Raw genomic sequence first — 15244 nt, forward strand, 5'->3', positions numbered from 1 at the left:
TGCGTAATGACGCACACCAATGTTTACAACGGATCAGCCTGTAATTGGTCAAAAACCATCACGTGAAAACATCACGTGATATCCAGGATGTCCGCTAGCATCAAGCTAGCGGCAAAAATGACCGAATATTTATGAATTATGGGCTTCAAGATTATCAAAGTTTGACATAAAGCGTTTGGATTTATTGCTGAAAACCTCTGAAAGGAAGCACAAGTTCCAGGCTGGATAGAAAACCTTCTGTAAAGGCTAGAAAGACCCGAAAGACACCCCCGTGATGGCTAGCTCGTTAGCTTTCTGCTGGAAAAAACGGTAAGAAAATCGATAAATCTGTCATCGAGTTATGTAAACATTTATCGGAGGTGACGTGTGGCATCGTCGACGACGCCGTCGGGCTCAGGGGGTTAATGACTCGTAAATGTAAGTACACATTGATGGCCTAAGACACGAAACGAGCGGTTTGTGTGAGAAAACGAACTGTATTTATATATCGTTTTTACCTCTTGTAACCAGTACGGCTACAGGATCGTACAGAGAGCAGACAAGAAGTGAAGAGGGAAAAAGAGGAAGCGATGGCATCAGAACGGACCTCGAGCTGGGACTCTACTAGAGCAATGCAAAAGACTGTCGCATTTTATTGAGATGCTTAGTTTTTTTTCTACTGTTACTGTACATTTTAAATATTAAATGTATTTCATCTAAGTTTTACTTGAACAAAAACTGTCTTTTAAGTATTGCATTCATATTTGTACTTTACTTTGAAAACACTGCAAGTTAAAGTTTTCAGATGTAGAAAGTATTTTTAGACTTTTTTGTTTTGTTTTCCAAAATAAAACTTGTTTTACAATCCTGAGCATGTGCTAACTCTTTATTAAATGTGTTTGTAATTAAGCCATTGCTGTCAGTCATTTGACATTAATAATTTTTTTAGTGTAGGCTACAGAATATACAGTTAATCACTAAATCAGTTAGCATTGTCATGATCGTGTTCCAAATTCAAACTACGTTGTAATATGTATAATTGTATTCTCCCATGTTGAAAGGTAAGACTAAAACAACGTCACGATAGCAACGTTTCAATTTGCAAAACCGAAGCATAATTAAATGTTGGTTTAACTTCGACATACAACCTTTACTCACCCATATTGAAAGGAGAGACCATGAAACAACGTCGCGACATCAACAGTGAAACAACATTCATGATGTCAACGGTGAAACAACGTTGCAAAATCAACGTTGATTAGATTTGTAAAATCGAAACATAATCCAATGTTGATCCAACCTTGGTCCCTGACGTTGTTTCACCGGTGAATCAACGTTAAAATGCCAGCTGGGTATGCTCTAACAAACAATCCCTTTTCATTATCTCCATCACATACCGACTCCCATATAACGGAAATCAGTATGAACATCAGCTATGCTAATTATTTCCCATCTGCCTTTCTGCTGTTATCTCGGGACGCTTGTCCCGAGAAAAATGGCGTTCGTCAGGTCCAGTTTTGTGTCCAGCCTCTCACGGGGATTTCGGATGCCCCAACGCCTGTGATGAGACGACTCAACGCCTGTGAAGAGACGACTCAACGCCTGCGATATGTTATGGCGCCGTTTTATTCATAAACAATATTTATATTTAATATTTATATTTAAACAATATGAATGTAAGCCAGAGGAGAACTGGCCCCCGACTGAGCCTGGGTTCTCCCAAGGTTTTTTCTCCATCCAATCTGATGGAGTTTTGGTTCCTTGCCACTGTCGCCTTGCTTTTGGCTTGCTTTGGGCTTGCTCAGTTGGGATTATTTAGTGTTTAGCAATGTTGTTAATCCTGTGTTGTGCTACTTTCATGTTATCAGTGTGAAGCTGCTTTGATACAATCTGTATTGTGAAAAGCGCTATATAAATAAATGTGACTTGACTTGACATTCATGACAACATAAATAGCATTAAAACTACTGGCTTCCCTCAAACTTTAACACAGTGTTTCCTTTAAATACAGTAGAACATAAACCATAAAGCTACACAGCTTACATGATTACACTGTACTGGATGATAACTCAAATACTGCTATACTTCACATTAGCATCCATTTGTGTCGTCACTCTCTTAAATTCTCTATACAGTAAACAACAATCAACTTAACTCGAGTAACATAGTGAAATTTACAAACTCACTTTCTCTCTGGACGCACACAACTTCAACACTCGAAGTAGCACAACGACGATCTTAAACGGCATTCAGTAAGGGAATTTCACAGCCCGTTCTCACTGAAGATAACGGTTGATACCAGACTGAATCGCACGCGCACTGCGCTCTGAGGTAATCCACCGAACAAGCTGCATTCCGCCAAAATAAGAGTCCCCGCAAACGGGAAGAGAGCGCTCTTATATATTCATGTTATAAATCAGTGTCATCAGTGAGACTTTCTCACAGCCGCCCCCAAATTGCATGCAATTTGCTCCAGAGGAAGGCTCACTGTTCACCCTCTTCCGGGGCACTACAATGGAATTCGTCTCCTCCTATGAATCTGGGATGGCTGGAAGGGGGATGAGACGGGCAACTGGTCTGGTGTAGACTCTGTCCTTGATCCGGACGTCTGCTGACCTTACACGACTATCAGCGCTCTGATGTACTTTAGTCACCCTGCCGACTGGCCAAAGAGCCCTGGGAAGCTGTGGGCCCATCATCAGAACAACAGAGTTGACCGCAAGATCCCCTGTGGTGGTATGCCACTTCTGTCGAGGCTGCAAGGTGGGCAGGTAGTACCTTATAAACCTAGACCAGAAGTGGTCTGCCAAGACCTGACAGTGCCTCCATCTTTTCCTGCTCAAGCCTTCACTCTTGTTGTATACCACCTGGGGTAAAGCACCATCTAGCCGCCCCATCAAGAGGATGTTCGGAGTGATTGCATCCATTTCTGCTATATTGGCGGAGCTATATCCCAGTGGCTTTGAGTTTAGTATCGCCTCGACTTCCAACAAGACGGTACGGAGTACTTCCTCAGAGACCGGCTGAGCTCCTACAACTGTGTACAAAGCAGATTTGACCGATCTTATCTCTCGCTCCCATGCCCCACCGAAATGGGGTGCTGCCGGAGGGTTGAAGTGAAAGGCAATCTTCTGCTTCGCTAGAAGTTGTTGAAGCTCTGAGGAAAGACCGTCAAATTTCTCGCGAAGCTCTTTCTCTCCTGCTTTGAAATTTGTGCCCTGATCCGAGTAGAGTTCAGCCGGCGGACCTCTACGGGCAATGAATCTCCTGAGCCTCATTAGGAAGGAGTCTGAATCCAAGCTATGTAAGAGGTCCAGGTGCACCGCTCGCGTAGTGAGACATTTGTATATAATACCCCATCTCTTCTCGGAGCGGCGTCCCAACTTCACCTGGAAAGGCCCAAAACAGTCTACACCTGTGGAATAGAAGGCTGGCTTATATAGACGCAGACGGGCCACAGGTAAGTCCGACATCTTTGGCACCGAAGGCTTAGCCTTCCACCTTCGACATTCCTTACAGAGATGTTAAACATGACAGATTGCCTCTCTCCCACGTAGGATCCAAAAGGTGCGGCGCATTTCTGCGTAAACCCGTTCAGGTCCAGGGTGACAGAGACGACTGTCATAGTCCTGTATAAGTAGCTTGGTTGCTGGATGCCCAGGATCCAGTACGATCGGGTGTTTAAAAGCAGAATCGAGAGCTTCAGCCCGCCGCAATCTACCACCGACACGTATGATCGCCTCCTTAGGGTCTAACTCTGGGGACAAGGTAAGTAGGCGACTACTATTCGGTACTGACTTGCCCTTCTTGAAGTGATGCCATTCTTCTGGGAAACAGTCTTGCTGGATCCTCTTGTAGATTGTCATTTCTGCTTGATGGTAATCTGAAGCAGTAACAGCACTACCCTGTCCAGCCGCCCCGTGAAGCTCACGCACAGTAGCCTCAATGAGATCCTTCCAAGTGTGTTGGCCTCCTTGTAGAGAACATGGCCAGTCGCTTTTAGTCACAATACCACAAGACACTGACTTCCTGTACTCTGACGAATCTGAAACTGATGGCTTAGGTGATTGGGACGGCCATTCGACGAGTCCCTTAAGGAGGAAAGAGGGCCCTTGGCTCCAGCGATTAGGCAAGGCAAGCTCCCCAACAGTCTTACCCCGTGTGACATCATCGGCGGGATTCAGTGAGGAGTCCACATAACGCCATGCGCTGGGTTCTGCGAGCTCCTGAATTTCAGCAACACGGGTGCCCACAAATACTTTAAAACGGCACGACTCCGACTGCAGCCAGGAGAGCACTGTGGTTGAATCACTCCAAAGTATAGTCTGGTCAACCTTCAAGGTCAGCTCCGCCTCCAACATCTTTGCCAGTTGGGCTGCTGTCAGTGCACCACAGAGCTCTAGACGTGGAATGGAGTGTTGTCGCCGAGGAGCGACCCTTGATCTCGCTGCAAGGAAAGCAGAACACCAAGAAGAGATGCGCCCAAGGTCGGTCCTGGAAGAAGGGCATCGTTCAGATTCAGTCCACGGAACAGTTGAAAACAAGCCGATCTTTCCCATTGTGGCTTACTAGGTGATGAGGTATGTACCATGTTTCACCAGTCTTTGAGATCTCGCCTGGGCCCAATTTCTTTACAGCTCCTGATTGTACCAGCTGATTAATTGCCTCACAGTAGGCTCTGGCACGTTGAGGGTCCTTTGTCAATCGCTTCTCTGTACTCCTCAAGCTCGGGAGAACGGCCTCTTTGGTTGCCTGGAACAGTGGCATGTCCCTTTTCCGTAGCAACGGAGTAGCATACCGGAGGATGCCAGCAACCTCTACTCTTCTTGTCTTTGCCTCCAACTGTTCTATTGCCTCCTTGTCCTGCTTCGATCTCACCACCATCTTGTCACTCTGGAAAGGCAGCACATCCATCTGCCAGAGTTTCTCAACATTCCTCGATTGTCTGCGGTGAAACACTGGTAAGGAGGCACTGTTGTGTGCATGCTATCCACTGAATGAGGTGAGTCGGCCCCTGAAGCGTCCAACCCAGTCTGGTACGGATAGCTGCCGGTCCTCCTGGAGGGCCTAACCTCACTGGCTCAACGGGAGTAAGCAGATGGGGATGATCAGCTCCTATCAATACAAGTGGCTTGACATGCTCGAATGGTTCAATGGGGAGGTCTGCCAGATGCTTATATTTCCTCTTCAACATGGAGATGGGATATGAGTGATCCGCCAGGCTGAGACGTTGTGAAGTGAATGCCTCTGCAACTTGAAAGTTTCTTCTGGGATGTGCAAGAGGTGATATGCAGAATGAGACGGATGATCCCTTCAATGTTTGAACATCCTGACGTATTGTGCGGAGGACAAGATTCTCTTGTCTACCTTGCAATCCAAGTCGGTCAACAGCTTCTGGAAGGAGCATTGTCCGTTCCGATCCATCATCCAATACCGCATATGTGTCAAGAGTACGATCCTTGTTCCGTAGAAGCACTCTCACAACCTTTAATAGGACACGATTGGAAGTTGATGGCCGGTCCAGGTAAAGAACCTCGGTACCGCTGTTAACTAGACTTTGGGTGGCTCTGCAGCGGGACGGGTGTTCACACTATGGAGAACTCTCAGGTGCTTTCCTTGGCACAGATCACAAAGTCTTTTGAGGTCGCATTGTGTGGCTTGGTGGGACCTCCCACATCTCCAGCATCTTTTATTCACCTTGATCCATTCTATGACTTCCTCCCTTGTGAACTTCTGAATGGCTGGGCACTTATTCAAGAAATGTTCCGAACTCTCACAATATGGGCAATACTGCTTTATCTTGCCTCGCCTTCTGAGATCTGAGGGACTCTGACCTTCTGGCTTTATGGTCTTACCATCTCCAGAGCTCTCCACCCCATGTAACACGGTAGCCGATGATCTATTGTGTCGCTTCTCAGCTTTGTGGCTCAGTGACCCGTGGACTCGGGTCTCAGATGAGACGTCATAACTCTGACACCACGACTCATACTGGAGCCACTCTGCTAAGTCAAGCAGGGTATGAGTACAGCCAGGTCGGTGATACATCTGACGGCGGAAACTTGCCCTCAATTCAGGCGGAAGTTTCGAGAGTAGCCGTGCAACGTGTGAGCCGCATCTTAGCTCAACTTCTCCATCAGAGCCCAGGGTCTTTAACATGCCCACTAGTGATTGAACATGCAAAGCAAACTTCTCGAATGCTGCTGTATCTCCCCGTCTGACCTCTGGTGAGTCCATGACAGCAGCAATTCTCTTTAAGGCGACCTGATGTGGCTGACCGAACTTCTCATTCAATGCGGCCATTGTATCGGAGAACGGCATCGGTGAATTGATGTACGAGTCAGCTGTAAGGCAGGCCTCCTCCAACCTCAGATGATCCACAAGAACCTGATATTTGAAGAGCTCAGTGGCATCCATAGGCAACAGATTTTTTAGGGCGAGCTTCAGGCGGGAGAATTCCATGGGGTCCCTGTGGATGAAAAGGGGGATTTTCGGCATTGGCCCATGGTATTCCTTTTCCTTCGCCATTGCTGATGAAGGCTGATAGGGTACGTCCTGATAGGGGGTACGATGACTCATATGAGGCCTTGGTACGTGTTTAGGTGGAGGCCCAGATTTAGCCGAGTCCATGACAGGAGGAGAGTTGATCCCTGGTGAGTAATACTGCGACCAGTGAGTCGGAGGCTGAGTATCATCAAGCTTCCAAGCTGGTGGTCTCTTAGGGGTTGAAGACAGATGACTTCTAGTTGCTGAGTTAGATGCAGCACTGTCTCGGAGTAGTTGGAGTTCCTTCATCATTTTATCTATCATAGTAACCATCTGTGTCTCCTCACCCCCTGGAGGCATTGGCGGTGGTTCAGCAGAGGGCCACGGTGGAGGAGGTAGCCAGTCGTCATCCTCTTCTTCTCTCCCTTGGGTTGGAAAGTGATCCTTAAGAGGAGGCGGTGGCACTGGCCACGATTCTTGTCGTGTCTTCTGCAGTGTCTTGACTGGGGCCACAGGCGAATGCGTTTCCCTCTGGATCCCCCAAAGCTGTGCACGACCGCTCTGCCTGCTCTCTTCTGGTCGGCATAATGATGTATTCTCTCTACGCATCTCATACAGCTCATTTCCATCCTCTGCATAGGGTGTTAGAGTGTCTGTCCACTCCACACGTCGGCCAGTTGAACGCGTATCATAGCTGGGAGAATACTCTTCGTCATGCACACTTATATCTGTGTCCCATTGAACCTGACGAGGGGACTTTGTGACATGTGCATTTTCCTCAGGCGTCATCATAACTGCTCCCTCATGATGAGAGCTCCACCCCTCTAGCCCATGCATATGCTGTAACAAACTTGTACGTGATGGAACACATTCCTGTTGGCTCACTGGACCAACCACATAGTCCTCAAGATACTGTGGCAGTCTTCGTTGTCTCTTAGGTCGAGTCGATGGGACCCAGGATGCTTCACTGCTTTGTTGCATGTTCCCGAAACAGCTTGAATCCGGCTCGAAGGACCAAATGTAACTGAGAGGCTAACAGTGGTGGAAAGAGTACTGAAAAAACATACTCAAGTAAAAGTACCATTACATTCCAAAAAATGTAGTGTGAGTAGAGTAAAAAGTACTTGTCCAAAAAACTACTTGAGTAAAAGTAAAAAAGTAGCTTATTTAAAAGTACTCAAGAGTAGTGAGTAGTGAGTACTGAGGTGCGGATTCTAACCCTTATAATAAACACTGTGCACTACAATTTATAAATTAAAAAAATGCACATACTGGAATTCACATTATACTTTGTTCTTAGTAAGAAAGATTGAAGAATATCTATCATCCATCTTTTTAAAATGCATCAAATCAGTACACTCATCACCATTTAAATCATATTATTTGGGGGGGAAAGCATTTAAAATTAGGCGAAAAGCCACTAGGCCTGAGCATGTTATTGTTGCACATAAAATATCAATATTCATAACTGTGCAAATAATTCAAAAACCTTTAGAAACTCATATGATAGTTCAACATCACACACCAAGAGATGGGTTGAATAAAATAAAAAAATACCCAATTTCTCTCCAAAACGGTACCAATGTTAGTGTTTTGATAAATGAGAATCACTAATATTATCATACTACCTCAACTAATGCACTGAAAAAGGCTAAGATAGTGAGCTAACACTAATTACACACTTTAATTCCATGCTATTAAATATGTTACAATTTAAACGTAAATGCATTGTTCTAGAAGGATGGCATCATCCCTTACATTTTACACGGCTACATTTACTCACATTGTAATGCTGATAATATAATTTGAAAGGACAATTGTGCATTAAATAGGAAAGTTATATCCAGGAAACTTTTACAAAAGAAACAAACACACTTTGTCTCTGAAGTCTCGGCGAAGCCGTTTTATCAGCAGCATCCACACAAAAAAAAGTTCAGCATGGAAAATGTTTTTGCGCAAGTGCACTTGCCAAATGAAGATGGATCGCATAATGGATCAATCAAAAAACGCTGTTTATTAACGAGCTGTGCTAATTTCTTATTAAGTAATGCAGTTCAAGTTAACGACATGGTGCACTGATTCTGAATCTGGCGGCATGGCGAGCGCAAGATGCGGCAGTGCACAGATCGTGACGCGCGTCTCTCCTGTGATTGTGAAGTAAATGGGAGCGGGAATTCACCGCATTATGAACTCGTCTCGCAATTCCCCCAACCTCAGACCAAATGTTAGGCCATGTAGACAGGCCAGCCTATATAAATATCATATTAAGCAGAAATGTGAAATGTACCTTAGCATATTAGAGGAAGACGCTGATCTGGATTGAATTGATGCGTGATGAATGCACTTCCACCGCAGTCACGAGTAACAGCAGGAATAGGCGGTAAGTTTTCTATGCTTAATTTGAATTGATGACAGTCACAACCGATTACTCGATCCAATCACGTTGATGGATTAAAATAAAATTAAAACAAGCATGTAACGAGTAACGGCCACAAACAGAAGGAAAATAGCGGAGAAAAAGTACCGATACATCACTTAAAATGTACTCAAGTAAAAGTAAAATTACACAATTTTAAACTTACTCAAAAAAGTACAATTTCTGAAAAAAACTACTTAATTACAGTAACGTGAGTATTTGTAATTCGTTACTTTACACGCCTGGAGGCTAAGGACTGTAAGGTGCTAGCTGTTGCTAAGATGAAGCTGATACGGGTGTGCCGGTTAGAACACCAAAGTCGGAGAAGGAATCCAGTTCAACAGATTTATTTGAACAAGCAGAGGGGGAGCCAGATCCTATTAGGTTGAGTTAAACAATGTTGTGCACATTTCACTGACACTCTGTATCGTCTCGTGCTTTATGTCCATAGAAGTGAATCAGCATATGTGTGTGGTCTGTAACAAACAAATAAAAGATATGCTCTAACAAACAATGCCTTTTCATTATCTCCATCACATTTATGACAACATAAATAACATTAAAACTACTGGCTTCCCTCAACACAGTGTTTCCTTTAAATACAGTAGAACATAAACCATAAAGCTACACAGCTTACATGATTACACTGTACTGGATGATAACTCAAATACTGCTATACTTCACATTAGCATCCATTTGTGTCGTCACTCTCTTAACTTCTCTATACAGTGAACAACAATCAACTTAACTCGAGTAACATAGTGAAATTTACAAACTCACTTTCTCTCTGGACGCACACAACTTCAACACTCGAAGTAGCACAACAACGATCTTAAACGGCATTCAGTAAGGGAATTTCACAGCCCGTTCTCACTGAAGATAACAGTTGATACCAGACTGAATCGCACGCGCACTGCGCTCTGAGGTAATCCACCGAACAAGCTGCATTCCGCCAAAATAAGAGTCCCCGCAAACGGGAAGAGAGCGCTCTTATATATTCATGTTATAAATCAGTGTCATCAGTGAGACTTTCTCACACCTATATCATCTGTTCAAAAAAAAAAAAGTAAAATTAAACAAATCAATGGGCCTAATTATATAAATAAAAATCATCTACATCAACATCAATGTGTTATATTAAATAAATTTTGGTAAATTAACTATTAGGCCACCAGACACCTATAGGCTATATCCAACTGAACTTTTGCGCAGAGAGCACGTGGATGACAATTTAAATTGTCTCAAACTTAAAAAAAAAAAAGAAGAAGAACAAAGAATTGCTTTCCTTATCTAGAATACATTTCTTTTGAGTTCACCTTCAAGAACACGAGTTTGGACAATGTCTGAGGCTTCAGACAAATGCGGTGATTTCTTGAAAGCAGGCCAGCAGCGGAGAAAACCCTCTCTGCGCTGCAGACTCGCTTGGGGATGCTGAATACAATGCAAGCAACTTTAGTCAGGCGGGGAAAAGACGAGGAGACGCTCCACTCTGCTCACATGCTCTGCTGCGAATGTAAGTTATGCCAAGTTCAGACGGCGCGATTTCAACGAAATCTATCCAGAGTGGACCAAGCTCGCCAAGATAGCCTCCCTGTCTCGAGTGTTCCTGTAGAGAGGGGGTTCTCTTACGAGAGGTTCTCTCGTATTGCGTAAGCTAGCTTACGCTACGGGAAAGATTCATCTTTGCTGAGAAGTTGAAGCCAAAAATTATTCCATAATTTGTAATCATTGTCAACGCAGTCTCTTCTGAGGCAGACCATGAGCGGGCTAGCTAGCGGCTCATTGGTTCGCTCAGAGAGAATGCACGAACCTATAGGAGAGCGGCGCTGAGTCCGCGCCCAATGAGCGGACGGCGCTCGCTCACTGCGTCACAGCCCGCCAAAAGGGGCGTGGCTACAGTGTATAAAGGTCGCTCTCCCAGCTAGTTCGTCGATTCTTTTTCATTCAGCGAGCTACACGCATCCGCTGTCCTGGGAAGAAGCCGCCGTCGTCGAGAAGGCAACCTCTAGCGAGCTCCGGAGTCTGAGGAAGCCGGCCGTCTGCCACCTTCAGCCGCCCAGCAAGCTAGCGCCATCCGACGCGTATCCTTTCTATTCCATACTCCTAAAAGAGCACGAGCGTCTTTTTAAAGATGCCTCGTAATTCCTGCGGCTCATGCCGCTCTCCGCTCGAGGATGGAGACCGCCACCCCATCTGCGCTCTCTGTCTCGGAGTGGAACACGCAGAGCTCGCCCTCGCCAACGGAGGATGCGACCACTGCGAGGACCTGCCTCTGTCATCCCTGCGGGCTCGACTACAAGCGGTCAAAACCGCTCCAGCGCCGCCTCTCACTTCGTCGCGGAAGAAAAAACGCCGCTCCCAGAGGCTGCCGGAGCCCCCTGCGGATCCATGTGGGCCGCCGCCGCCGCCCACCGACCGCTCTCCCTCTCCGCCCCTGCCGGACTTACAGTTGCCGCCGAGTGGCCGCTCTGTCGCCTCCGATGACACCGCGGATGAGAAGGACTCTTGTTCGCTGCACGCTTCTGACAGCGAGGAGTGGTCGTCGATCGGCTCATCAACGAGAGAGTCTGCGGGGACCCGCGCCGGCATCGAAGAGGAACTAACGCGCCTCCTTTCACAGGCCGTTAGCCGCCTGGGTCTCGAGTGGTCTCCTCCCCCTGAGCAACCACCGAACCGCATGGATGGGAAGTTCCTGCACCGGCGCCCGGCCCCCGCCTGCAGCCGGGCTGCACCATTCCTGCCTGAGTTACACAACGAGCTCACGAAATCCTGGAATGCTCCTCTTTCGGCTCGTAATCGCTCCGATGTGTCCGCTTCGCTGCGCTCAGTGGACGGAGCCGCCGAGAAGGGTTATACTGCCATGCCGCCCGTCGAGGACTCGGTCGCCGCTCATCTCTGCCCGCCCTCTGCTAGATGGCGTTCTTCCCATACGCTTCCCTCTAAAGCGTGCAGAGCGACCTCTAACTTCCATGCCCGCGCCTATTCCGCCGCCGGTCAGGCCGCTTCAGCACTGCATTCGATGTCTGTCCTCCAGGTGCTCCAGAGCGACATCTTGTGCGAAATGGCGAGCAGCGGGAGGCACCCGCCCGTCCTTTCGGATCTGAGAAGCGCTACGGATCTTTCCCTTCGCGCCACAAAAGCCGCCGCACAAGCCCTGGGGAGATGCATGGCCGCCCTCTGTGTCGCTGAGAGACACTTATGGCTCACGCTTACCGACATGGGAGAGTCAGAACGCGCCGTGTTCCTCAACGGGCCTATATCTCCTACCGGGCTCTTCGGATCTGCCGTCACGGGCATCGTTGACCGCTTCTCCGAGGTACAGAAAGCGACTCAGGCCATGAACTTGTTCCTGCCCCGCCGCTCGAGCTCTTCGACGGGCCGCTCTCACGAGCCGCCTGCCAGAACCCCACAGCAGCGCCCGCCTCAGCAAGCTCAGCAGCCCCAGCGTAGACAGGGCGGCCGCCCTCGTTCTCGCTCAGACAGCCGCCGCAGACAGCCTCCTCCCCGGGGGCCTCGACCCAAGATCGCGCTGAAGCCCGATCAACAGAAGTCTGCCTAGCACAGCTGAGAAAAAGACGGCTTTCTCCTGCCGCGGCCGGACCGCCGTCAAAGCTTCGCCCACTGTTAGTCCCTGTCTCACCGCTGACTTCAGTAGAGTTTACCGCCACAAACAAGCCGGTTTCCCTGCCCGCTTGCGAGCGACTAAAAGCCGTTTTCACGGCTACCCAGAGAGTTCACAAAAAGAGCATAAAAGCCTCAAGTGTAAAATATGTGCCCACAAGCATGTGCTCACTTACACACACAAGCACCATATGCCCAGGGTCTCTCACAGAGCCCATTCTCACGGAGCGAGCTCTTTCCGCTCCAGTAGCAGAGAACATAAGCACGCCCACGAGCCCGTGCGCGTGTCCCCCCTCTGCCCGCTCTGTCTCACGGCCCATAAACTCCTCTCTGAGTGTAAGTCCCGTTGCCACACACACTCTAAGCGCGCCCACACACAGTGTCCAGACCGCTATGTGCAGCAATCAGGGCGAAATTGCCATTCAACCACTAGCCGCATGCTGCGAAGCGTGGGAATCCATCCCCGGCATCTCCCCGTGGGTTTTAAGCATAATAAAGAACGGCTATCGATTACAGTTTCGTCGCCGCCCGCCACGCTCGCGTGTGCGGCTCGAATCCACTGTCAGCCCGGCTGCTATGAACACGCTTCGCTTAGAAATAGCCAAGCTACTGCAGAAGGGCGCTATAGAGAGAGTCCCGCCATCTATGACCGAGTCTGGGTTTTACGGCCGTTATTTTCTGGTTCCCAAGAAAGACGGCGGCCTCAGGCCGATCTTAGATCTCAGGGCTTTGAACAAAGCGCTCATGAAGAGACCGTTCAAAATGCTCACAGTCAAGAAACTCCTCGCGCACGTCCGCCAGGGGGACTGGTTCATCTCTCTAGACCTGAAAGACGCCTATTTTCAGATCCAGATAAACCCTCATCACAGGCCATTCCTACGTTTCGCCTTCGAGGGCCAAGTTTACCAGTATGCCGTTCTCCCGTTCGGCCTATCCTTAGCACCCCGTACGTTCACGAAGTGCATTGATACAGCGCTCGCCCCCTGCGAAGTCAGGGGCTGCGCATACTGAATTATCTGGACGACTGGCTGATTCTAGCAGATTCCCAGACGGAGCTACTGTCGCACCGCACAGTTCTCCTCAACCATCTGGAAGCGCTGGGACTCTCTGTCAACTGGACAAAGAGCTCTCTCCAGCCCAGTCAAACTATTTCGTTCCTTGGAATAGATTTGAACTCTGTCACTATGACGGCTCGCTTATCCACACAGCGTGCGCGCCGTGTTCAGCGCCTAGCCGCCTCTTTTCAGATGGGTACCCATACATCCCTGAAATCGTTTCAGAGGATGCTGGGTTATATGGCTTCAGCCTCCGCTGTGCTACAGCTGGGTCTTATGCACTACGCCCCCTTCAACTCTGGTTAAAGAGCCGCGTATCCCACCACGAGTGGACGACGGGCCGCCAGATGATCAAGATTACTCAGACATGTATCACTGCACTGCAGCCATGGTCAGTAGTCGAGTGGTTTCAGAGGGGCGTTACCATGGGGACTTTTTCTCGCCGGAAAGTCATCTCGACAAACGCATCCAACTCGGGTTGGGGTGCGGTTTGCGAGGGCTCACCGGCCGCCGGCCAGTGGTCGAGCCACGAGAGTTCCCTACACATAAACTGTCTGGAAATGATCGCGGTCGAGAACGCGCTGCTGTTTTTCCTCCCGCGCATACACGGTCACCACGTCCTGATTCGCTCCGACAATATGGCTGTGGTATCATACATCAACCGTCAGGGCGGCGTCAGATCCAAGAATCTCTTTCATCTGACACGCCGCATCCTATTGTGGTCTCAGAGTCACCTGCTCTCGCTCAGAGCGACGCACGTACCGGGCCATCTGAACGACGGCCCAGACATGCTGTCCAGGAACCTGGTCTCCCCCGGAGAATGGTCCCTGCACACTCAAACAGTCCAAACACTGTGGCGCCTATTCGGCAGAGCGGAGATAGATCTTTTCGCGTCAGAAGAGAACGCTCACTGCCCAATATTCTTTTCAAAGAGCGAGGACGCGCTAGCCCAGGATTGGCCCCGCCGCCCGCTCTATGCTTTTCCCCCGATTTCTCTGCTACCGCAGGTCATTCCGAGAATCAGGGACTCACGCCACTCGGTGCTCCTCATAGCCCCGCGCTGGGAGAATCAGATTTGATTCCCGGAGCTAACGCGGCTGTCACAGACAGCCCCGTGGCCCATTCCAATCAGAGCAGATCTCCTCACTCAAGCCCGCGGCTCGATCTGGCATCCCTATCCACAGCGCTGGGCGCTTCATGCATGGGTGACCAACGACTACGCGTCGAATTGCCAGAAGGGGTTCTGAACACGATCAAACACGCCAGAGCGGATTCTACCAGAAAGCTCTATGCGGCAAAATGGTCTATGTTCTCCAAATGGTGCACCGACAAAAATTTGGACCCACGGACGTGCGAGGTTTTGTCTTTGCTCGTGTTCCTTCAGGAGATGCTGGATAAGGGCAGGTCCCCATCCACTCTTAAGGTTTACGTGGCAGCCGTCGCGGCGTTCGTTGAACCCCGGCGCGCCCAGTCTCTGGGCAAAGACGAGCTAATCATCCGCTTCCTCAGGGGAGCCAAAAGGATGAACCCCCCTCGCCCCCCTACGGTGCCGGTCTGGGATCTTTCTATAGTTCTAGAAGCTCTGAAAGCCCCACCGTTTGAACCACTTGAGTCCGTGGAGCTTAAATACCTCTCGTTAAAAACCGTTCTTCTGACGGCACTCGCCTCAGTAAAACGTATGGGGGACATT

The 15244-nt window shown here is 48.7% G+C and overlaps 1 protein-coding gene across 3 annotated transcripts in view; it reads right to left on the reverse strand.

Annotated features, from left to right (window-relative positions):
- Window positions 1–15244, reverse strand: part of agtrap (angiotensin II receptor associated protein) — a 108752-nt gene that overhangs the window by 49911 nt on the left and 43597 nt on the right. The window contains exon 5 of one of the 3 annotated variants that reach the window (XM_039653610.2): window positions 9221–9354. The exons of the other annotated variants lie outside the window; for them this stretch is intronic. Within the exon in view, the coding sequence (XP_039509544.1) occupies window positions 9290–9354 (65 nt within the window). The 3' untranslated portion in view covers window positions 9221–9289. Of the gene's footprint in view, window positions 1–9220; window positions 9355–15244 lie in introns of those variants that run through there. 3 annotated transcript variants of the gene reach the window in all.

Source organism: Pimephales promelas, chromosome 21 (assembly GCF_988280905.1).
Source record: "Pimephales promelas chromosome 21, fPimPro1.hap1.1, whole genome shotgun sequence".
In the NCBI taxonomy this organism is placed as follows: domain Eukaryota; kingdom Metazoa; phylum Chordata; class Actinopteri; order Cypriniformes; family Leuciscidae; genus Pimephales; species Pimephales promelas.